The following is a 25,585-nucleotide window of genomic DNA, read 5'->3' on the forward strand; positions in this document are numbered from 1 at the left end:
GAAGGAAACATCTTAGGCACCAGGCATATGAGATACACATTCTTGAACATGCTATACACAGATTCTTGACCCCGGGTTTATCCCACAATGTTCACACTGGACAAGTACGGAGGGGCTTCTTCTGCTTGTTCTTTTGCTACTGTTTTTTTAGAACATCACCTCCTACAGCTGGAAGAGGCTTGGTGCGTTTTATACGTAGAGTCTGAAAACAGTTGTAGAATCTTTTGTAGCCTGAACATGGGATTTTAAATGTAGAAGCCCAAAACTTGCATATATGCCTTTAGACTTTTCATTGAAAGTGGCCACTTTGAGCGCGTTGCCGAGGGTGATTTGAAAGTGGAGATTTTTTTCAATTTCATTTCATTTTTAGCAGTAAAATACGGTGGCCGTGGCCTCCCATAGCAGCAGATAAGTGTTCAAACAAAACATAAACTCTGCAAATAAAAAGAAAAGCTGCAAAGAAGAAGAAGACACACTGCTCCAAATAATAAAGAAATTATGTTGCTAATAAAAAGAAACATAGGTAAAAATTAAAAATCGATGCAAATAAAAAAAATCACAACAGAAATGGATTGTGTTGGATGGATTTTGGCCGAGCGCCACTGAAAAACCCGACAACAGTGATTGGTCCAAGTCGGTTTGGGTCACGTTTTTAGAGAAACTACAGTTGCCAATCATGAGTGAGCTTGTTCAAAGTCTACACTCCTCCCACTGAAAGCAGCTTGGGAGAAGCTGTCAATCAAACATTCAAGGTGGGGCATGCTTTTACTGAGGCACTTTATAACTTGAATAACTTGCGATTAAAAAAAAAAATCTCTAAAAAAGGAAATTAGGATTAGAAAGAAGTTGTTAAGAACAAGGTATTAGAGCAAGAATGGTTATTCTGGCAAATAAAATGACAGTAATAACTGTATTTCTCAAAAGACGTGGGATTTTGGTCTTCTTGCAACCAGCAGGTACTTCCTGTTTGGAACATGAGAGGGGAGGGGTTGATATGTCAATTGATTATACAGTCAATGATTTATTGTTAGCTTCGGCTGAGATGGATAAACCCAGTGTGCAGAAAGACAACCATTAAGAGGAGAATCCAGTTCAGTATCTTTTCTCAAATATCCGACAAAACTCAGTTACGTTTACCACCACATGGTCTCACTTCAGTGTCTACCCCAGACAAACACAACTACTGGTACTGAAAGCCTGGAATGAAAATGCATTACAATGGAAACAACTAACTGCTGAAATATTCTGCTGTCTGATCAGTTCAAAACTTCTATTTCTGTTGTGGCTTTATTTGCATCATTTTTTTTTCGCACCCAGGTTTCTTTTTTTTGTAGTCTTTTCGTTATTTCTTATTTGCACTAGTATTTGCAGTTAGTCTTTTATTTGTAGCGGTGTTTCTTATTTGCCACTTTTCTTTTTATTTGCATAGTTTAATTTTTTGTTTGCACACTTTTTTCTTTTTTGCTGCAATGGCGGGTCTTGACCACAGTATTAAAATACTTTTTCCCAGCATTCATAAAAGATGTTCTGTCAAGTGGAATTCAGTCTCTTGTTCAGGGAAATGCTTGTGACTGTAAAAGTCTTATTTCTTCTTTACTCCACCCTTAGCTCATCTAATATATAAAGGTGCGTGTTTGGGAATCTTGTTAATAAAACCAACAATACCTGTTTTTGTTTTGGGCGGCAGGAGTCAAAAGATCAGTGTTGAGTTAATGCGCTTTGTGAGAGAGCGTTTTATGGAGGCAGCGGGAGGACGGATGGAGGCCTTCATTTACTCGCCTGTGTTTTGAAGGAGCTACTTCAGTTCAAGAGGGACACTCTCACCGGGCCCACATGGCCCTGTTTAACACCTTACATCCACACATTCCAGCACACACGGTCTTTTGGATGTCATTCCTGAAGAGTTATCTCCGCTCCGAGCCTGTCCCGGACAGAAAAACAAGCCGGCCCAACCACCAGAGGAATCCCCCTCCTCCAAATTCAGCTGGGCATTCGGTTATTTACGAGCTACAGGAGGGAGAATTTACTACCAGATCAATCACACACGTACTTTTGTACCTTGTGTGCCTCTGTCCCAAGAATTAAGCCATAAAGCACTTTTTAGGATATAATCAAACAGTCACAAAAGCAGGCCGGAGGGGGGGAAGTTTGTGTGTTTTGACATAATCAGGAAAAATGATCAAATCCCAAGTCGTTTTATTAAATCATTTCATCCTCAAACACAGGTATTAGTCCCAAATCTGTCCTTGAACAAACCTTTATTGCTGTGAATAGATTGTGTAATTTACATTAAATCATTTCTGTCCAAGAAAAGCCACTATTAGCCTAAAGCAGACATTGAAGCACTCCAGGGCTCTCATCCCAAGCCATGAATTGTAAATTGATAAGGCAGACATATTGTATTTGGAGTACATCATCCACTATCTAACCCATAAAATTATGCCTGTACCCCCACTTGCCCTTTCCAGTCATAAATCCCCTCCATGTTCTATACATTTGAATGGGGAGCATTGTGTTATTTCATGTTTCCACACAGGTTTATGGTGCAGTCCTGTTTGTATAATGTATAGGTCTGTGTGTATCTGTGTGTGCGTATTCAACATCCAGACTAATAACAGACTTCTTTGGTTTCTTCCTGCAGCAGGCGGCCAGGTTCCAGCCAGCCCAAGCCTGCCATCTGTCCCCCCACTGTCCCCTGTGACCCAGAACACAGCCCCCAGTATGAGGTGATTCATCTTCTTTTCTTTCTATTGCACGCATATCACTATCAGCTGTTTATGCACATGAGCGCAATCAGTTATTTATGCATATCTAATGATCTTGGCCTTTTAGTGTGATTTATAATTTTATAAAAACGGATTTTCTTTTAGTTTTATAGTTTGATAATATTAGGTAATGTACAGTCTATTTGAATTATGTCCCCGATTTTTAGTATTTCCGAGCGTCTGGAACACGCCCTGGAAAAGGCGGCGCCCCTGCTGAGGGAGATCTTCGTCGACTTTGCCCCCTTTCTTTCTCGAACCCTGCTTGGCAGCCACGGACAGGAGCTGCTGATCGAGGGCACCAGTGAGTAAAAACCCTAAACGAAAAAACGCCACAGCGCTATTTAATCCCGCAACGTGTCGAGCTGCGTCGGCCCTGAGAGCTGTGCGGCTGTGCTGCAGTTTTGCAAGAGGCCAGGTCAAAGGCTAGGCCACTAATAGCACTGTTTGGGATGTCTGCTGCCACCAAACAAAATGGAAAGTTGATTGATAGTTGAAGGCAAAAGGGTTTGGGGAGGTCTGAAAAGACGGCTGTTACTCTGAAATGTGATGGCACACGAGTCGGTGTCATTAGAGGAGCAACTAAAACACCAAAGACTTCCCCGACATTTACCCAGCAGACTGTCCAGTGACACCCCCACTCCCCCCCATGCCATCTAAAAGCCTGTCCCTAGAAATCAATGAAGCATATGTCGGCCTAGTCAGGCCTGTAATACAAGGCTCAAATATGTATTAGTTTACAGTAACAACATGTCGTCTCATTAGGCCCGTCAATACGATCTGCTCTCCTGCAGATGGCGTGAGGTTGGATAATCCTTGTCTGTTTGTGAAAGTGTTAGTGGGTACTATTTGTGTTAAAATCTTAAAATGAGCTCTCAGGAGTTCTAGTTGATCCTTTAAGCCCAGCATTAAAATCATTATCATAAGATTGAAATCATAACCATTGACCATGGTTTGGTCATGGCAATGCAGTATATGCTTGTGTTTATCCATAAAGTCTATATTCTTTGTACTAGTCTGCTCATCCAAAACTTGACCAATGTTATGTGTTTAACCTTTGACACATTTATATCAATGATTATTTTCTACACATTTTTGTCTATTAGGAAAGCCTTTTTCCTTCCCATTTATTGGTGTATAGTAAAATGTCTAACATACATTCACATTAAATTGGATTTGTGCATCGCGGGCGTCCAGTTTCAATGTTAAGTCGATGTGTGTCAGATGTGGCATGGGGTCTGGCAGCAGTGTATTTGGGGCCTTGTGTGCATTTGCAGAATGTCCAGAGTTCAAATATCTGTACTTTGGCAAAGAATTTGTCAACCAATCAGGGACTTGGTTTTAGCTCCTGGCGTGTTGATGATACAATCAGTGGAGGGAATTCAAAACCAACATGGAGGAGAATCTGATCGTTTTCCTCCTGAACTTTATGATTTTTTTCTTGTATACATTGAGACAATGATAAAAAGAATCCTGTAATTTTAGTCTTTCATTAATTTGATCAAACTGCGTCACAGAGAGACGGAAGTACCGCTGAAAGCGGCCATCATTGAGACACATCTCCTGAACCTTAGCATACTGAACCTCGTGAACCAAGTCATGGGGATGTGTTTACCGATTCTTTTGTAGAACTCTTCAAAAATAAATAAATCTGATCTCTCAACACCATTCGTGATGAGACTGCATATGTGTTATATCGAGGGTGTCCAAATCCTGGCCTCGAGGGCCGGTGTCCTGCATGATTTCTAACAAACCTGTCACTGAAGCTCGTTATTGGCTAAGCTTACCTGATCCAAGTAATCAGCAGCAGAAAAGGCATGTTTTCTGGAAAACCAGCTGGAGGCTGGCATTTGAGGCCTAAATTTGGACACCCTTGAGATATACAGTCAATGCTTCCGTAGCAATGACGCTAAAAATGGCGACGGTATCTCCTCCCACACTCATCCAGGACATCAAGTTAACACATTTTTGGATGAGGGTCAAGCAGCAGATTTGACATTAATCAAAAGAGAGATTGGATTGAGAGCAGATGATTTTAAAAAATAAGTTACAGCTTAATATAGAACTGACTAACAGAAAACTGATCTCTCCAAGTAAACCTATGCAAAGTAGAAATATCAAATAATTTAATCCTGAGGGCAATTTCTTCTCGACATCATAGTTTTAAATGAATCATCACAAAACAAAACGTGTCAAATGTACATTGCATCATTTTCTTATTTTTCTTCATTGTTCCTTCAGGTCTGGTGTGTATGAAGTCCAGCAGCTCTGTGGTGGAACTGGTCATGCTTCTATGTTCTCAGGCAAGTCCATCACCTTTCCTGTCCTCTACTTTTACCATTTCGTCAACGTTGGAGGGCACTGAGCCTTATCTTCCCCCAGCACACCTCTTCCACCTTTCCACATTTACCTCTTCCACCTATAGCAGGAGCAGAGAGTCGGAGCAAAAGATATCTTTGGCTTCAAATATTGGTTTGAGGGTCAAGGGTGACCGACCTGTCAGTTTCACCTTTGACCTGAGCACTGGCCCTCCTGGCCTGGACTCAACTGATGAGGACGGATAATGTAGATTTGATGGTGCTTTGCATTGATTACCCTTCTCTTGTCTGTGGCCTTATGGGTATTTGGTTGCCAAGTTTATTTAGCTGCTGCCGGTTTCATGAATACTAATTCAGGGATCATAAGCAGGCGTAGGCAGATCAATGATCAGAGCTGTCGATAGATCACTCCCGGACCCCTGAATGCCAATAGGAAACACAAAGCTGAATAGTATACTCCCAGCCTATTAGACGCTTGTTTTAAATCACACGTTTTATCTTTTCAGGGCAAAAACAGTTTTCCTTACTCTGTGACAAGGACAATAGATATGGCTTCTCTTTTTTTTCAGTTTGTTTGCATCTGAAAAATATTTTCCAGCCTCACAAAAGCACATCTGATTAATGACTCCTCTCACCTGAGTTCTATCCTTTTTTTTTTCTTATCAGCTCCATTTCTTGAAGAAACTGCCTTTTTTATTTCTTTCCTTACCTTTTTAACTCCCCATGTGTTGTTTGGCTCCCATTTTTCACTGGTTTTCAGGAATGGGTAGCACAGCCAGACTACACATCTGTTTGGATGTCTGCGCATAGATTTGGGGTAGTGGGACTCAGAATGGGAATTTGAACCCCATAATGTCAAGAGACGAAGCAAGGGAGAGCTAGATAGAGAAACCAAAGAGCAAAGACTGACAGGTACTAATGCACCTATTTGTCATATGTGTCAGGGTGTTGTTTAATGCTAATCTAATCAAAGGCAGAATCTTGGTGATTGCTGTGGAGCACAGCTCATGCTCGCTTCCCCTTTTGGTCCAAACCATTGCTTCCTTTCCCTGGCTTTATCCCACACAGTTTCCCCGTAGACACATACAGACGTGCACACGCTCTCTTGAAGTGATGGACCCAGGGATTGGCCAGTGGAGTGTTGATTGCTTCAATAAATCATCCAACCAGATTCTCTCACCGCTAATGCAAATGTAATTTTATTGTTGTGCAAAGGGGGGGAGGTGGGAAATGCACACTGCTGCTCACCAGGGAAAGGAGGAAAACGGGGTAAGACGTAGCTCGGGGCTACATTACAATTATTTGTTTGTTCTCCTTGTGAGGCAGCGAGAGTGACTCTCTACCATGATTGATGACGTTATTTAGTGAAGTTTGCTGAGGCCCTCTGGCACAGGAAGCACTTAATTGTCACACAGGAAGTGCCTCTGTAGCCATCTTGCGACTTTTTTTCCCCCCCTTTTTTTGCTCTCAAGCCAACCAGTGAGTGGAGATGATTTTGATAGATTCCCCACCCCCGCCCCTCCTGACCCCCCCACACCTTCATCAGAGATGTGATGCGATACCATCACTGCAGAATTTTAATTAATTTCCCAGGCTTTGAGATGGAACGGAGGCGGGGTCAGGGGTCAGGAGGCTTGGGACTGCAGAGCAGTTTTTAATCAGGGATTCTATGAAAGTTGCATTGGCTGCTGCATCGGCTTGGCATTGAGGGGGGGGTTGTAAACCGCCGTTTGATAGCGCCTCTCTTTGAAATGGGTACAAAAGTGTTCCAAATTAAAGGGCCATTTTGATCAGACATTAACTGTTGGGGTGGCATGCCGCCTTGTTCTCAGCAGTGGTATTGATCCTTTTGTGGACTCCTGAATAAACAAAGTGAGTAATGATCAGAAACTGTACCTGTCACAGAACACTGGTCAGAATCTAAAGACAGTGCTGCTTCTTTTAAGTTTCTGCTTACATTCGTTTTTTTGGCACAACACTAATTTCTTGTAAGCACCATAAAATATTCTTAAAATAATTGAGTTCTGTTTGTGTAAATATATGTTAATCTCTTAAAAATTACAAACAGATGTAAGAATTAATGAGAACCTTCTAGTTTTAAAGATTTAACTTGTTATACACATGCTGTATTGGTGTCAAAGATTTCAAAGATGGACCATTTTTCTTGGATATAGGAGCATTTCCATAGAAGGATGTGTTTCAAAAATGAACTTATAAAGCACAGATTCACAACAGAAGTTGTCTTTAATATGAGTAGTACTTTAAACCAAAGAAAAAAAGGAAAATTATGATAAATTCAGTTTTGATCATCACGATTCAGCCAAACTGTCATACATTTATTATATTAATGACATTTTTTCAGCACCAACTGTATGTTTTCTGTAGGGGTGTGTACTGGCAATATTCTGGCGTTACATGCGTGTCCCTATAGATGTCTCATGATATGATACGTATCACAATATAACCCAAAACTGCACCAGAACAGTTTTTGACTTTGTTAAAAAAAAGAAGTAAAAACTAAGAAGGGCATGTCTCATAACAACAAAAACTGTGAGGCTGACTGAACATTTATGACAAGCTGGTTCTCGTGAGATCTTGTTATTCTAGTGAGAAAGAAGCTCAATGTGCTGTACTAGTAACTAGCGGTCGGGGTTTAGGGAGAAAACAAAAGCAATACGCTCAAGGACACTCATAAATTATTAACTAAATATCACCTTCCCAGCATTTTAAATCGATACATGTATTGCCAAAGGAGATATTGTGATATATCACAGAATCGGTTTTCCCTACACCCCCAGTTTTCATCACGATCCCAGCATAATTTGATGACTCACTCCAAATTTGAAATTTGTTCTTTAAAAAGGCAAAATATAAAAAATCTTCCAACAAGTTTAGAAAAAATATCTTGTTTTGATTAAAAAAATATATTATTAAAACACTAAGCTTAAATAACTATCAATAATATTTTTCTTGCAAGACAGAAAATAAGACAAAATAAGGGTCTCAAGATCCAGCTTTTGTTGTGCTTTTATTGTGGCACTTCTTTTCTGCCCGTTTTCATATTTATGATCAACATGTTGCTTTCCTGAGACACTTCACTGCTTTCCACCCAAATCTTAAAATTAATAAGTAATAAGAAAGAAAAAGAGGTGCCTACTTTCATCCATCTAGCGCGTTGAGGAATCATCTCATTGGATACTGGACTGCCGGCAATGTGCAGACCTATAAATCTTCCCAGTGGCTGCATTTGTGTCCTGTAGATCAGCCATTATTGTCTGGCCCCTCTGTCAGCCCATCCATTCTTCTGCCATTTATCAGGGATGCATCCTGTACATTGAGTGGGAGAAAGAGAGATGCTTTGTTGGAGTGTGAAGAGATGGCGTTTTTTATGATGGTAGGAGCTGATACACCGGTACCATAAAACTAAAGGCTCTACTACATTTTTAAAGAACCACTCAGATAAAAATAGTGTTTTTAGCATGTTCTTGTTGCATTTATTTGATGATGGAGGACATATTTAAAGAAAATGAATCTTAAAATTACATTAAGTATGTCGTCCAAATAATTTTGAAAGGAAAAACAATGTTTGTGGTTGTGTCAAGGTAGCTACAATCAAGCGTCCCTTCTCTGCTCCATTCTGATACATCCATAGATGACTAGATCCATGTACGTCTTTGTTTTCCAATTTAGTTGCACAGCTAATGTTAGGTTTGGAGAGTGAGAGGCTGTAAGCTAGTAGGAGAGCATGCAAGCAGATGGATGATGGGAAGTGGAGGCGGGCTTACTGTGTTCCTCCCACAACTCTGGACCAAATTTCTAAGAAAACTACTGCTGCTCTGCCGAAATTGTCCAAGAAAACAATGAAAAATTTTGACTAAAAACGAAATAATCATAATTAAAAGACCACTTGGAACGCTTTAAAAATAGATCAAAAGATAATCGAAGTGGGACTGTAACAAAAATGTTGCGGCATCCCAAACAGTCGTTTCCCGTCATGGTCCAAAAGCAACCTCACTAAGATGTTGAAAAACTCCACCATGGCCAATATCCCCTGTAGAATGGGTCATTTACAGCACTCAGTCATGCTGTTAAATGTTTATCCACACTAAGAGGCTGCAGAGACACCCATGTCACTTGGCTGTTTGGCCTCGACTAATGTATCCTAAAAAGTCTTTGATGGATTTCTATCTTTTACCCGTGTAAAGAGCACTTAGTCAGAACCACTGTTGCAGATAATCCTTTAATTGTAATTCAATAACATCGGTGTTAACTCCAAAAATCTAATGAGCGCTCGTATCGCATGTTCTCAGACTCCGAGTTAACCTTTATACCAGATGGGCAGCTTTCTCCCAATCAGCAGGGACAAAGACATTGACTTCCCCAAACACTTGGCTCTTCCTGACCCTTGACACGCTGACCTCCGAGGTTAGAAGTAGGCCGCAGTGGTCGTGCAGGAGTTTAAACCCCCGTGGTCAGGGAAGAGGCCGAAGCGTACAGTCACCACACAACGAGTATCGAGGTCTGAAACAGAAGGGAGCTCTTCTGGATGTTCAGGACTTAGAGAATGTGAGAAAGAAAAACACAAGTTCAAGTGTACATTTGTTGCTTGTGCACCTTTGAAAGTTCTGCTGCTGAAAGTCCAGCAGTCATAACTGTCGGCGGACATAACTCTCTCGTCCCATATGTGATAGATCAAGTGCAGAACATGCTGAAGGAACCACTTGGGGAGCTGAGAAAGGTGAGAGAAGTGGCAAGGAATGCGATGAAACCAGAGGACAGAAATACTTTCTCCATCATTTTCCTCACAGTCGGACCGGCACCCCGCGGTGCCGTTAAACAGGCACGCAAGGTTCAAGATCAGTGAAAATCAAAGTGTTGTTTTTTCCCGCCCTGCCTGTGTGCCCTCGCCCTGGACTCTGCTCCCAAACCTCTTTACAGCCGCGCCACGCGGCTCCGTCTCCCACACCATCGCCCTGTGATGCTGCTTATTCTTTGAAAATGGACTCTCCTGTGAGACACAGAGAAAACACTGCAACACCAACTGGTACTTAATCCTGAAAACTCCCCATCGTTGGCAGCTATGCGGCTGAAGAGGGGCAGTCGGGGGGCTGGCTGTGTCAGAGGAGTTCGGGGTCAAAGGGGGCTTCCTGACAGGAAGTGGAGTCTCGCTGAGAGGAGAAAATCAGACGGGAGACTCCTGAAAACATTGAGTGGCTTTTAATTTGGCTCCCAGCAGGTTTTACCTCGAGCTGGATTCAAGTAGCGTGATTGGCTGAATGATTATTTACACGGAGCTTGTAATCATGCCTCAAATAAGTGATTTTCCCCTGACAGACTTCTCCTCTTGCCCAGGCACCCTTACAGAGATGTTTTCTTACCTGACGTATCACTTGTTATTGGACTTTGGAGTATATTCTCATGTTTCTTCCTGTTGCTATTCTTTCTGTCATTCCTGTGAAGAAATTATTTCCATGGAGCCTCACTAAAATCGCTGATGGAAAAATAAGATTTTCCTTTTTTTTTAATCTTTTGATTTTTACATACAAAACGGATATTTTTAATCAAAATGCATGTATATACATATGTATATGTATGTACATAAAACCATTTTCTTAATAAAATTTGTCTGCAACTATAATATAAATGTAGTTAAAGGGGAGCAAACCAGTTTTTTTTTTCAAACTCTTTGCTCATAAATAGACAGGAGGACATCCATCTGCCTCTCCCCATATTTAGTATATATTAATATTAGGGCCGTGAGTCATTTAAAAAAAAAATGTAACTAATTAATCACAAACTGGAGGAAAATTTATCGCGATTAATTTGTTTTAAGTTTCAATATTTGTCGACCACTTATCTGAAAATAATCACAATTTGAAATCATACACAAAACTACACTTTTAGAACATTTATTTTTAATTAAGGCTGTCAATCGATTGAAAAAAAAAATCAGATTCATCATACTTTTGTGTTGTATTTAATCACTATTACTCACAATGTTTTTATGGGAAAATTTCATTTGACAATATGCGGCTGTTGGACTAAAATTGACCAGAGAGAAAATGTATCCTTCATTTCATTGTCTGAAATATTTAAATTTATTAAGCATTTACCCAGAAGTGCAAATCATCAGCATATTTATCACTTTCCTTTGCCACTGCAGTCGATGCTCAGCAACGCGCCATCGTGTTACCGTGTCAATGTGCCAGACTACAGATCAAATAGTCCGCTTTTTGTAAAAAAGCAATTTTAAACCAAAAAAATCACAAAAATAAAGTACTAAAAACCGAATGACTATTTATTCCTTTTGTAAGTGATCGTGGTATAAGTGGAATAATACCCGACGAAGTGTGTCAACGTGGAAGCCTCTTTCTTCGCCAGGTGTAATTAATTTGCGCAAATAAACATTAAAGTGTTAATATTTTTTTATTAAAATTAACATGTTAATTAATAACAATTCATTTGCAGTATAGTAAGAAGTTGACTTTGCATTACCTGGGTAATGCATGCATTGTCATGGAATTATACATATATTTTTTTGTATTTTCTAAAACACTTTCTTGGGGGCTAAATATTTCCAATAGACAAAGAAGTGTAAATCCGATAAGTTGTTTCTTTTTTACTGAAATAAAACAATGAAAGAATTAAGAAAAGAAAAAAGAATTATAAAATTTTAACCAAAATCTGTACATCACTGACAGATACTCATTTTCTGCCATAATTGGACACATAATTTCCTTTTTTTTACATTTATATTAACTAAAACTATAGGTATATTATTAAAGCTGCATCAAAAACCTACAGAATTCTGTAATTTAATTGTTAATGTGCCATCTTTTTCATTTCCACAATAAAACTTTACCTTTGGATGAAAGTGTAATTTTGTGGAAAATTTACCAGTCTGAGAAGGTTATAGAGAAACATATTTTCCTTCCCAAAAATGTCAAAACCTCCTAAATCACTGGATTAAAAAACCGCCAAACCCCCTCCACCAAAATAACACGTTTCCTTTGTATGTTTAAAATCCACCAGCATCCACTGATAATTTTCTAAGGCTATTTTCTAGTTTCTCTTTTTTTTTCCTGAAATGTGGTGTGTGTGTGTGAGACGTGGGTGCTTCAGTTCCCGGCCTCTTCCTCTATGTTAGTTTAGTCCTGACAGTGTGAGTCCATGAGGGTCTCTGAGACCCGGCTGTGTAAATATTTGGACACGAGTAAATATTCCTTCAGTTGTGAATTTGATCATGCAAACACCAACACGAGTGTCTGTTTTAGCACGTGAACACGCACACGCAGACACCGCTGGAAGGTCACACACACGCGCTCCACACACACCCGGACCCTCTCCCTCAGTATTAATCAGCGGAGCAGCGATGAGGCAAACATTTGATAGGTAATGTCAGAAGTAATTCCTATTTTGTCTTTTGTGTTGTTCATGTGTTTGTTTTTTGTTCTTTGCTTTTGTTGAAATCAGGATGCAGTTCATAAACATCTGGGTCACACAGCAACAATAAAGCGTTTCCTTGTCTGTCCTCTTTTGTGGTTGTCAACACACAAACATTTTATCCTTAAAGTCAACGCTTGGGGGGCCACTTTCTGTTGACGGCTCACTGCTAACAGAAGGGTTATCCAGAAGTCGGTGGTGTCAAAGCGGTCACCGACAATCATTTCTCTGCAACAGCCAGCTTGTAACTTTATGGCAGACAGGACTTGAGGGTAAAGAAAAAAGAAAAATCCTATTTTCTTCCTCAGCTGTCCACTTTTGACATCCATATTTATCGTTTTGTCTTTCCGTCTAAATCTGTGTTCCCATAGCTTTTCAAATCAACAAATACTTGATTATGAGTGATGCTACTAAAAGGCACCGTCGACTTATTTGTTATTTTGGTCAAGCTGGGAGATTTCTTTCCTCGGCGTTGGAAAATGTTGTCCTTGTGTTGTGGTGAGCCTGATGTTTGAAGCTGATTTGGCCGGGAGGTCTGCGTTTTCTCACTCGAGGTAGTGGTATATTTAGATGTTGATTATGGATAATCAGCTGTAATGACGGAAGCGCATGGCATGTGTGTTTAGACTCAATGCCATCATCATGGAACGCAGACCAAACAGAGACGTCCTATTGGCTTCACATTTAAAGTGAGCGTTTCCACCAGCAGTCGCACTTTCATTGGGTCGCGTGCGTGAAAGGAAGAAAAAGGGTCTGTCAGGATAAAAGAGCTCCATCCTATCATCTGTTTGGTGGTCAGGGTAAAGGTCAGAGGTCACAAATGGCTTCTTGTATCCTCTCATCAGGAGCTCTCTTTGGTCCTCTATACAAGCCATAAAAACCGCAACATTGCTGTCCACTGCAGCTAAAATCCAATATTCTATCACTGACCTAGCCCTGCTTTCTTTTTGTCATCGGGAGGCGTCCCATCGATTAGGGTCAACGCTTTTTTTTTTTTTAATTCAACTGGAAGATCACTTCCTTTACCCATAATAATACTATCAGTCTTGCTGTCACTTTTGTCCCTACAAAATGCCAGTATCTACTACTTCCACTAAGCTACAAACCAAATGACATCAATTTCCTGATTTAATGTTACAAAATAATTCAAATCAAAGGTTTCTTTTTTTACACCCGGCGCTATTCATTTGAAAGCGATCGGAGCACAGTCTGGCTGGCTCAGAATGTCCTCCTAGAAGTGCCAAGCTCCAAAACTCATGGTTAATGTCCTTCAACTGCAGTCCATGCTTTAGCAAAGGCCCCAGGGCTGCTTCTCTCTCTCTCACACATACACACTTCCTCCAAAAGCATTGCTTCAGCCCCTCGGACGCGTCTGCCAGGACTCCACGCTGTTTCCACTCCAGAGCCCAGACTTGTATTCCCACTGAGCTCTCTTTATTTGGAATGTATTGTAAACACAGTCAATGCCAATATGGTCCTGAAGGACAAAAAGCGGTTATGAATTGCGGCTAAATGTTGCTTCGTATGGACACCGTCGCTTAACGGAGTGATGGTCTGCAGGCGTTCCAGGCGGAGTGGCCCTCTTGGCTCCTGATGGGTGTGCACTTCGGTGCTAAAACTATACGGTTTCTAAACTTGTCACACATGTACAAATATGTTTGGATGTATATTAGAAATTCGTGTAAACGGATCTTTCCTTCCTCCGTGTTGCACTGATATCTCGCTCCCTGTGGGATCTCTAGGTTTACTGAAAAGCTAGTCTCTGAATAAACACACAGTTTCCTCTATCAGGTCAAGAGATGACAGCAGAGTTAAAAATGGCCCGTCCTACTGACATTGTGTTTCAATGACTTTGTGGTTACAAATCTACTACTAAATTACCCTAAAATATGTGTTTCCTTTATAAAAAGAACTGAATTATGTGATGAGAATGGAATCGTGAAAAATGATTTTTCTTAGTTTTGGACTTGGGTTTGAATTTTTTTTTTTTTGTGCATATTTCTCCTCCTCCCCTGAGAGGAAAAGGGGGAGAGAGCACTGTTAGGTTCAGACAGGACCCATGACCTTGTTGCTTTATTATTCTTTTGACGCTTGTGTTAAAGGTGTTGAAATGCCGAAGTGAACATGAGAGATGACGATCACTGAGCTTCACATCGTTTTTTTTTTTTTTGTGTGTGTGTGTTCTTTAAGGTTGAGGATTGGACGCTCAGCTGTGGTCGGATTGTTTAGACTGACACCCCGAACCATAACGCTAGTCAAAGAGAGGAAGGAATTTGTGTATTTACTTGTGATAAATGCACTCCCAACACGGGTCTTTCACTACTGTTCACCCGCACTCTCACTGATTTTCTGAGGCGTTGTTGACTGAAGCAGTCGGTACTTCTTTTCTGATTATGCTCAACTTGAAATAATTGGTTTGAACTTGATGTGTTTCATATATGTGGAATGTCATTACAAGTTTTTCTGCTCGCTGAGAAAGTACCACATTTTCAAGAATTCTATACTGAAAATGTGTGAATATCAAAAAGGGTCATGAAATATTTTGAATATGTTTGCAGGAGTGGCAGAACTCCATCCAGAAGAATGCTGGGCTTGCCTTCATCGAGCTGGTCAACGAGGGAAGGTGGGTCACCCTGAACATTGATGTACTAACCCGTTTTCCTGCAGCATCTCCCTATCAGTGTCTTTCCAGTCTCCTCCACTGGCATCTCTTGTAATTTCTCAATTTTTTGGAAGACATCAAAGCATTCCAGACCCCTTTGATTGTGTGGCTATTCAGTATTCTAGACCTCAATCGAGGACGGAGAGGCTCAGGAGTGAAAGCGAGGATGGGTGATGTTGAAGACTCCATTCGATACTTTCTCATCCCACAGGGATTTTGGGACAAGGAGGGAGGTTAAGCAGAAAGTGATGGGAGCTCTGATTGCTAACTCCTATGTGACACCAAGGCTCTCGATTTTGCTGTCTTTCAGTTTATGCTTGTCTTGCTGAGCAGTCTGTTTTCTGCAGTCCTTTTAATAAACCAACTCATCATCTCCTTATAGTTACATCAATCCTTGGTTTTGATGGGATTCTGTCCAAATTGATGAAGCCCAATGAGGCAAATTTCCTTTGTGATATTGGGCTATATGGATACAATTTAATTGAATTGAAATTGCAGATCTTAGACAGATGCTTGTAATTGCTAGCAAAATTAGCAAAGGAAAAAAAACAGTCTTTCAAAATCAAAGAAAATGAAAACAAAATGCTCACTACATTAGCGAGTATAGACCACAATGCATTGTGCCTGAACAATTTTTATAAAAAAGTGTTAACATTTTTTTTTTTAATAAACTATCGTTTTCATCATCAGAACGCAGTGGACTCACAAATGGATATCATAAAATGTTCGTATTGATTTGATTTTCACTTTTTGAAATTGGTGACATATCTGGCGTTTAGAAAAAATGAAAGAAAAGTAGTGAGCATGGTGTCCGAATTGTTTTAAAAATCCAGGGCACTTATATTATCCTTCAATATATATATATATATATATATATTGCAGTTAAGGATTAGGATGGGAATTTGGACATAGCCTAAAATTTTGAAACAAATTATTTTTTTTATCAACAAAAACTAGTTAGTTAAGATCCTACAGCGTCCTACTGTGCGTTATTGCGATTTCCCTTTTGCAATTTTGTTAGTTTGCCTTTATGAACTCGTCATTGTTCTTCAGCCGTTTGTGTATAATATAGTTTATTACTTTAGTTATTTAAATATTTTTAAAAATATATACAATTTGAGTAATCTTTTTCTTCAAAAAAAAATGTACTAATCCTTGTAAGACTCCATAAATTCATTTTTTTTTTCATTTACATTTTCAACTTTTAGCTTTCTTATTGAAGGTTGTACAATGAATCTGCCACTGGGGCAATCAGAGCTCCATCAAGAGGGCATGGCTGTGTTATTGATTGGAAGACCTGAATAGGGCCGTGGAGGCTACAGGAGGCGCAGCTTTGCTCTTTTGCTGAAGCACTAAGCTTGGGTTACAGTTGTCCCCAGGCTCCTGAACTCCCACTTCAACACCAGTGCCCTCCACCTCCGCTCACGTCTGCCTGGTTTGCTATTGTTTCAGTCCGAATGGTGCTGACCTGTGGGGGCCGTGGAGGGGGCTCCTTTGACTTGCTCACAGATGCAAATGACACGCATGTTTCATCAACACTGATAAGAGGAGTGTGGTAAACTACACATGTAACAACATGGGCAGATGCCTATCATTAACAAATCAATTGGCACCTGCACCCTTCTGAAGGGGAAAATCTGGTTTAGGTTTGTGTCTAAATTAGATTTTCTGCCTATTTTCCACACTTCTTTCTCAGGATTTTATGGATGTTTCATGGCTGCTTCTTTTGAAGGTTCTTTAAAACAAACTGAATTATCTTATTTATTTATTTTTTTTAATTAACCACACTTATTGACATCCTTGCAGTGCTTTTTAACATTTTTTTTTCTCTTGCTTATGACTGTATCTTTACAGACTTCTCAGTCATACCATGAAGGACCACCTGGTTCGTGTGGCTAATGAGGCTGAGTTTATCCTGAGTCGACAGAGGGCTGAAGACATCCATAAACATGCAGAATTTGAGGTAAGATAATGCATTATTCTGGCAGAATACTCACTGAAGTCATATAAAATGTAGGTGAACTTCATTTGCTCCAGAAGTTGTGAATTTAAAAACATTTAAGTATAAATTCATAATTTTTGGCCATACATAACCTTTAAGTATTATATAGGAAGAGGGGGGTGACGTGAGGTGAGCTGCCACACAGCCCAAGCCAAACATGGGTTGGACCAGGCATCATGTTATGATGCTTAGACCGGGTGGGTACCTGCACGGACTGAGCCACAACAGACATTGCAGCAGTTACGTTCAATAAATAACCTGCGATAGGTGAAATCTGAGAAGTAGGATTATAGATGTTTTAAGGCTGTAAAACCCCTCAATACACACTCAGTCTCATTTTAACATTTTAATACTTTTTTCTCTTTTTACTCTCAAAGTTAAAACCTTTATAGAACAATAAGTCCAGTGTAATAGAATCAAAAGAAAGATTTATGTAGATTTGGCAAACTGAACACATTCTGTACAGGCATGGGGGAGATTGATTGACTATGCTGCGCAGTCAATCAGGATGTAGAACACTGCGCTGTGAAGAAAAAAATAAATAAATAAAAAGCATGTGAAATAACACTGAAAAAAAAATCAGAGAAACGGCAAGACCACAAAAGTTGAACCACAAAGGATATAGGAAGGGATCGCTGTATTTGCAGGTAGAAAAAATATGGACTTTATGGATATTTCTGGATATGTAGAGCGGGGTTGTCCAAATCCTGGCCTCAAGGGCCGGCCTCCTGCTGTTTTTTTTTTTTTTTCTTCCAGAAATCATGCCTTATCTGCTGCTGATTACCTAAATCAGGTGTGTTTAGCTCAGGAGTAGGGAAACTTTTTGACTCGTGGGCCACAAAGGGTTCTAAAATTTAGCTAAAGGGTCGTATCAGGAGCAGACCCTCGAAGTGTTTTGGTAATCCAGCTCATAAGAGAAAGACATAACAAGGAATCTAGATGAAAATATGCTTTAGTTTTGACTGAAAATGTATAAACATATTTTAAAACTGAATATTTTAATTTCAAAACTATGAATTTTGTTCTCATTTTAGTGCCAATTGCACAAAGCACAAAAACATTACAAGTGTTTCATCATTAGAATAGATCAATTATCTGTAAATCAAAATTCTTGACAAAAAAAAAAATATTTAACCATAGTAATTGTAAAGTTATCATAGTCAGACCAACAGGAACTTTACATTTAGAGTTACTATGGAGACGTCTGTCCTGGCATTCCTATGTAGGTGCAATCAGTACAACAACAATCAAGGGGTAACGATGAGTACGAGGAACTGATTCGGGGAATATTTCAAACTTGCCCATCAGGTTTCATGCGCTGCCACTGCAAAGCTACAGGTCATATGTCTGCCTTTAAATGTTAACCTCACTAATCATGAACATGCACACACAAACACACACCGGCATACTTTGATGACGGAGATCATGCTTGGCCCACATCACTAAACAAACACTGTATGGTGTTAATTTAGGCCTGTGCTTCTCCAGCTAACTGTGGTCTTTGGATTTCCCCTGTCACGTCACTTCTCCCCCTCTTCCTCCCACCAGTTCCTTGCACAAACGCTGCCATTCACACGTTGCTCCTTGGTCAACTCTCTACTGACCCATGAGCAACTATTCCTGCCTTCTTCTTAGTAAGGCTCCACACTGTGCGTTCCAGATCTCACCAAAACCATTTCCTGTCCCGCTGAGATCCTGTCCACTATCCTCCCATTGGGGATGTATTTTGCTTATGACAGGGATATGGCACTCCTCTCTCTATTCACCTCCCCTCTCTCATCTCAGCAGTAAAAGCTGCAGACAGACCTGAGAGGTGCTGACCTGGAGGACTGACTGGTGGTATTTAACCCCCCGCCGAGCCGTAGCTCACATTTTACTGTAAAATAATATGCTTTTTTCCAAAGAGACTCTCTTGAAGTGGAACGACTCTTGACATTCAGCAGAATCCAGTTGTGGTTCAACTCCTGGTTTTGTCATTGGTTGTCACTGTTTGCTGTCTTCTTTCCCAACTTGTCTTCCAATTGTTTATCTGTACCTTCAAGACCCACTCTGATCATCTTTTGATATATATTAAAAGCGTTCCCAGTGGTTTTTAAAACTTTTATGCCGTTTTTTTTTGGCCAAAATTAAAAAAAAAAACTTGTGTTGTTTTCTAGGACATAGTCTCTGCAGAAAGGCTGTAGTTGATTTGAAATTTACCATTGGCCCGATGCAACCCCACTCTTTATTTACATGCTCTCCTGCTAGCTTATAGCCCCTCACACCCTCAAACTGACATTACTGGTGCAACAAAAACAGCAGTGAGCTTGTGGCCCTCCCAGTGTTTTTTGTATATCACAAATACAATCCTTTGCAAAAAAAAAATCGATTCGCAATAATTTGAATAAATCGTTGCTCATAAATGCAATTTTTTTATGCCCCCCCCCCCAATATTAATCACAGTGAAGCTTTCCATATAAACTCTCCTTATAGGGCTGCGTTGATAAAATCGATTAATCGATTTTAATTGATCTAAGCTTAACAGATCAATAATCGATCGCATAAAGCGATCCGCTAGCTTGATGCTAACGTAAAAAGGAATTTTATAGAATGGCTAATGCTAACGCTCGGCTGACCTAAACATAAATTCCTGACTAAACATCTTTATACAATCACAGGTATGAATTTTCCTGTCTTTTAAGGACAAATGTTTTCAAAGTAACCATTTATGGTCTTATGCACTGTTTTTTGCTAATACTTTCTTCTTCTGGAATAAGGTGTAATGCTATAGTGCGATCGCCACCTAGTGGCCAGACCGAAACGTCCTCCAGGAGAAGCAGAACAATCGTTGGAGCTTCTCCGTTTGAGAAACCGTGTAACACTGTACGGTATTAACAATCTCATTATTTCACTAATTAATTTTACAGTATTTGAACAAGCCTACTTGACTTGACTTGAAAACAAATATATTATTGTATTTCTCAGCAAATATGTCTAGATGTATAAAGCGTATGAACTCGAAATTGAATCGAATTGAATTGTATTGATAGGATTGAAAGAATTGAAAAAATTGAAAAAAAAATGGAACCAATCCAGGCTCTGGTGAATTAATCCTTCTGGAAATGTTTGGCAATACCCAGCCCTATCTTATTTCTCTGTTGTTCCCCTGTTCTCTCTTAACATAATTTTTTAGATTTCCCGTTAATGCTGGAGTACTGTAAAAATTTACTAGCAGTGAATGATTGTTTCGTTTTTTTTTTTTTTTTTCTGTTTTGTACTCTTAACAGAGAGGTAAACAGCATTATCTCTCGTCATCTGACTTGACGAAGCACATGTAAAAACATTAGTGTGTTTCTTCCCACTTTGACAGAAATGCAAACTGACTTGTGAATGTTCACATGACAGCCCAAAGTGCTCCTGCTCGGTTTTGACCTAATTGTAACCCCTGTTCAGTTCTTCTCACTCTATTAGCTCCAGCTCTCTAGTCTGTCATTCAGTCAATTGAACGAGTACACGCCGCCCTTACTTCTTAAAATTGTTTCATTGTTGTAAATTCTGTCATTTAAATGTTCTTTTGTGTTTTCTAAGTATTATTTATATTAAATGTGAACTTTATATCTACTGATATTTTGTTTGATGCTAATGAAAACTATCTGGCAAATATAAATTATGTCAAAAGTTTTAATTGAGTAAACCATGGATATTATATTAAATACAGACAGCAGTCTAATCATTAAAATATTGAAATGTTATTAGGCAATAGTCGTTTAATCTCCTTTGTCTTCTATCTAAAAACTCTTCACTAAGTTCATATTAGTCATTTTTAAATACATGTGTCGCCCAAACTGTATTTCGCAACACTTGGGAGTCTAATTAGGATTGGACTCTCCAGTTACCAGCTTGATTAATTGTTCTGTGCTGAGGACCTCCTCCGGTGAAAGTAACCTTTTGAACAGGTTCTGAATGTATTTTCAGTGAGCAGGAGGACAGATCATTAGTAAATTTATCAGTCAGAACCATGGCTGCAGGGCTCTGCCTTAGAAAAGCAGTGCAGCCTCCAAATCGTAGTTTCCAACTCAACGGTTCATAAATAACTCATCTAAGAGAAGATTTCGCCTAACGTTTCAGTAAGGAGCTGTGGCTGCAGCCCTTTGATCCTATGGACTTTGTGGAGATGAGTAGTTTCTCCACTGCACTCATGTTGAGTGTAAAAACAGAGCGGAACCTGAGAAAGTAGAGACAAACCTAGAAAACATAGAGAGGGAAATGTTTTGATATGTCCAATTAATACATTTTTAATCTTTGAATGCACAGTCAGTGGCAGATAGATGGCTCTATCAGACTGCACCACAAAAAAGTGAGCAATAGCAAGGCTCAAATTTTACATAATTCTAAAAGTTTCCAAAAACGCATACATTATAGCCACTTTAGTCCTGATGCAATTGTTTTTAAGATGTTCAATTGATCAACACAGAAACCTTTTGAACTTTTTTTCCCCATTGTCCAAAAAAAAAAAAAAAAAAACATGATTGTAGCTACATCGTCAAGATTTTCTCTTTGTCGCCTATTGTGCTCATGATATATATTCAAGGAAAATTTTAAATGGTTACTGTCATTTACTAACATTCATTGTTTTATATTTTGTTGAGATTGTGCTTTCCATGAACACTCCAGAAGGCACACCTTGCACATACCGGGTTGGACCCACTTCTACTTTCAGAATTACCCTAATTCATTGTTGACAAGATTCAACAAGATAAAAGTCTTGAGTTGTTTTGCTTGTTTTTAAAATGTCTTGTGGGGTCATCTGGACCCCACAAGACATTTTTATTTAGGATTTTTACTGGTGTCCGTGGCAGACATGAAATCCTGTCCACTTTCATCCATATTCGTCATGGGATGGATATCACGTCAATGTAAGGCTGGGGTCATCTGGTCCCCTGAAGATAGCCCACAGGTATTTAGCCTCACTGTGATGCAAAGCTCTTTTGTTGCATCAAAGCCAAAGCTTAATTCAGGTTTGGTATCATGTTATGCAGTTCTGGACCAAAATAAATCCCAAGACTGTTTTTGTTATGCTTGTGTTTTTGGACTGTAACTTTTAGCTTCAGCTACATTTCTCAAGGTTCCAATCCCCCATTATCAGATCCCCAGCCCAGCTTGTCCCAAACTATGTTTCACAATTGAATTTACCACTTAAATGCAGTTGCTCCTCAGTGACCTCTGAGAAGAAGTGAGCCCCTGATAAGTCTTGCTCTGATATTGCTGTATTGATTTTTTTTTTCTGCCTCCATACAAGCTCTGCTAGAGCCAACACTTTCATTTTGCACCGCCACAATAAAAATAACATGCCAGTGAAACATCCCCCTGGAGGGTGGGGGTGGGAGGTTTTGAAATCATTTTTTGGCTTTGTCCCAGTTTGAAAGCATTGTTTCTCTGTAATGTGTTACACACGACACCAGGTAGCTCTCTGTTTTGCAAGAAATAAACCTAAAAGAATTACTTTTTTATGTTTCATTTGGTATTTAGCATAATATGCTATTAGTGGTTCAGAAAAGTCTTTAATTTTAGTCGAAGAAACTTCAGCTATGCCTCAAAATGAGAATAATTTAAAACATAGAAACACGTTTGTCTTTTTCTTGTCAGATTATATATCCTTAAAGGTGATGATGGAGGGGCCTTTTGATTTAGATACCGGTTCACCTCAGAGACATAACATATGCTTTTCCCTTCTCGCTGCGTCTCTCTTTCTCACTTGCACACTCTGCGGCTCTCTGTGGGACGGAATTGAGTTATCTTTGGCCCTGAGAGTAAGTTATTACAGTGGGCTTAGGGTGAAGCAGAGATGAAGATAACCAGGGGGAAATTCAATTACCTTTTAGGATTCTCTATCTAATAGGATCCTTAATGTGAAGGAGATCTGCAGATCGGATGTTGTTGCCTTACACAGCAAATGATAGACTGATAGCTTCTGTAGAAGCTGAAAAGACACCAAACCCAAGAGATAGAAAGGATGAGGGAGAAATCGAACTGCTTCGCTTTATGGGCCTGTTCATTAGGGATGAAATGTGGTGGGCTCAGGGGCACAAGGGCAGATAAGAAAGTTCAGATACGGAAGACTAAGCGAGGCCTATGTTCATTTTTATTCCATCTTACCTTTACTCTCTGCTCAGCCTTTGCTTTTTTATACGTTTCTTTGATTAATCTTTTCCTGTTTTACTGAGTAATTAAATTGAACCGTTTGAGAGACCCTTTGAAAGCCAGACGATGGCACCTAATTACTGCATGCTACTGAGCTTGTAAAATGAGCTCGGCTTCTCACTGTGTTAATGATATTAACACTGAGCAAAAACTCATTACAGTGTACTCTCAAAGCTCTATGCATGCCACAAGACATCAGAGCAGAGGGACAAACATCTAGATTTGAATGTGTGCTGTTATAAAGTTTTTGAAAATCTTCTGAAAAAGACATTGCTCGTATTTGTGCATGAACTGATAAACTTAAAAATGTATATATATTTTGTTTTCTAAATATACAGGAACTATCATGATTTTCCTGCATGAGTAGTGTCATGGTATGGGCTTGTAGCAGCATGTTGTGAGTTTTTTCAGCAAGTTATAGTATCAAGGTATGGGTTTATTGTTATGGACTATTAGTATTACCATGGTATGGACTTTTTTTGCATGCAAGGTATGAGTCTATCTGCAGTTTAGTTGAGCCTGTGTTCGCATTGTATGTTTTTGGGGGCTTTTAGTGGTTTGATTAGTATGGGGTAAGATAAATGTCAGTAAGACAAGTATTCATGAAGACATATTTGCCCTCACATTATTACTTGTTGCACAACTTTACAAAAAATATGAATCCAACACTTAGTTTTAGCTTTAACACGTCTGTTTTGAATATGATTTGTCTTTGCTTTGAATACGACTCTTGCTTGTCTTGAATCTAAAATTCCCAGCCCATGACCCGTCCAGGTGTCAAAACACACGTTAAAGGTCAAACTAAATGCTATATTTATATTTTTCTCCAAAGTTGTTCACTAATTATTATTTTTGTGCACCAATTTGTCTTTATGAATGTTTATTATTCACAAATTATTTTCCCTGTTTTTGTCTGATAAATTTATCATATTATTGTGCTTTTATCCTAAGTTTGTCATTTTCTAGAACATTATCAATGTTAATTCAGTGAAAAGTTCTTGAAAGAACCTTATGTTCATGATTTTTGTGAGGAAACCTTACTAACATCGCACATTTTAGAGATTTTTTCAAAAATCTTCTAAATTAAGTAGATACTTCAGCTTTTATGTTATCATTTTTTATCTCTCAGTAATAGAACAGTTCCAATGTCTTTTCCCCAAAAGAAATTAGATGTGGTATTTATGTAAAAGGGGGCTAGAAAATGTTATTATTTCAAGCCTTCCAAACTCTAAACGTCTATTTTTATTTTTTACTCAGCTTGAGAATTGTCTGCCTGCAAGTCAAACTCCTTCTGAAACCTTTATCTTTTGATTCAGAACAGTTAAAAATCAAAGCCATTCTATAGGAGATGTTTTATACTCTTTGTCAAAACCAAGATGTTGGATATCAACCAAGCACAGATTTGTTGAACAAAGGTTCCTCCAACACACTAGAGACCCGGAAAACCACAACGCCCAGAAGCTATTTTCACCGTATTCAACTGATGTCAGCGCTCAGACTGATAGCTGTCACCAACTGTAGCTTGCTGTCATGTACTTGTCGCAACTGTAATGTAATATGTCAGCAAGTCTGAATGGCCGAACATCCCATTATAGGCAAATCTTTTGTCAAGAGAATAACAGGAGAGAAAAGGGGAGAAAATGTAACTTTGATGTCTTTTTTAGAATTACATTCTGGAGGGTTTGGAGGTGAACGATATCGCTTAAGTGAAAATTTTCACTTATTGGAAAAAATAAACTCCAATTAACTTAATACTGCATATGATATGTAGCATTAGGAATTGTTTTCAAGTTACTTTTATCTTTCTGTCTTTTGCTATCTTGGCTACATTAAGACAACAGTGGGTAGAAATAAATGTGGACGATGGAGTGTACTTGGAGAGTAGTAGTCCCAGTGCTGCTGTCTTGTCATCATAATGAGGTCCCCAGGTACCGTCTTCCCTGTTTCCATCATTATCTTTGCCCAATAAACCTAGAGATGCAACTTTACTTCATAGCTACCTTTGTTTTGTACCAACATAGTCCTTTTAGTTCACTGAATGAATGTATTTTTGATCTCTATACAAGACCACGAGTTCTGTCAATGGATCGTCCTTTTTTATTCTAGTCATTCCTTATGACCTTTACATTACTATTTTTAATAAATGTGTCCTTTTTTCCTGAGCTGTGTGCAGCTGATTTGTGGAGATGTGTATTTTTCATCTTGTCATTTCCTTCTT

The 25,585-nt window shown here is 39.2% G+C and overlaps 1 protein-coding gene across 2 annotated transcripts in view; it reads left to right on the top strand.

Annotated features, from left to right (window-relative positions):
• lrba (LPS responsive beige-like anchor protein) overlaps positions 1 to 25,585 on the top strand; it is a 176,747-nt gene that overhangs the window by 61,777 nt on the left and 89,385 nt on the right. For both annotated transcript variants that reach the window (XM_024259407.1, XM_024259408.2), the window contains exons 31-35: positions 2,642 to 2,726; positions 2,933 to 3,066; positions 5,004 to 5,065; positions 15,082 to 15,146; positions 17,040 to 17,148. In XM_024259407.1, the coding sequence (XP_024115175.1) occupies positions 2,642 to 2,726; positions 2,933 to 3,066; positions 5,004 to 5,065; positions 15,082 to 15,146; positions 17,040 to 17,148 (455 nt within the window). The remainder of the gene's footprint in view (positions 1 to 2,641; positions 2,727 to 2,932; positions 3,067 to 5,003; positions 5,066 to 15,081; positions 15,147 to 17,039; positions 17,149 to 25,585) is intronic.

The sequence above is a fragment of the Oryzias melastigma genome, linkage group LG1 (genome assembly GCF_002922805.2).
Source record: "Oryzias melastigma strain HK-1 linkage group LG1, ASM292280v2, whole genome shotgun sequence".
NCBI lineage: Eukaryota > Metazoa > Chordata > Actinopteri > Beloniformes > Adrianichthyidae > Oryzias > Oryzias melastigma.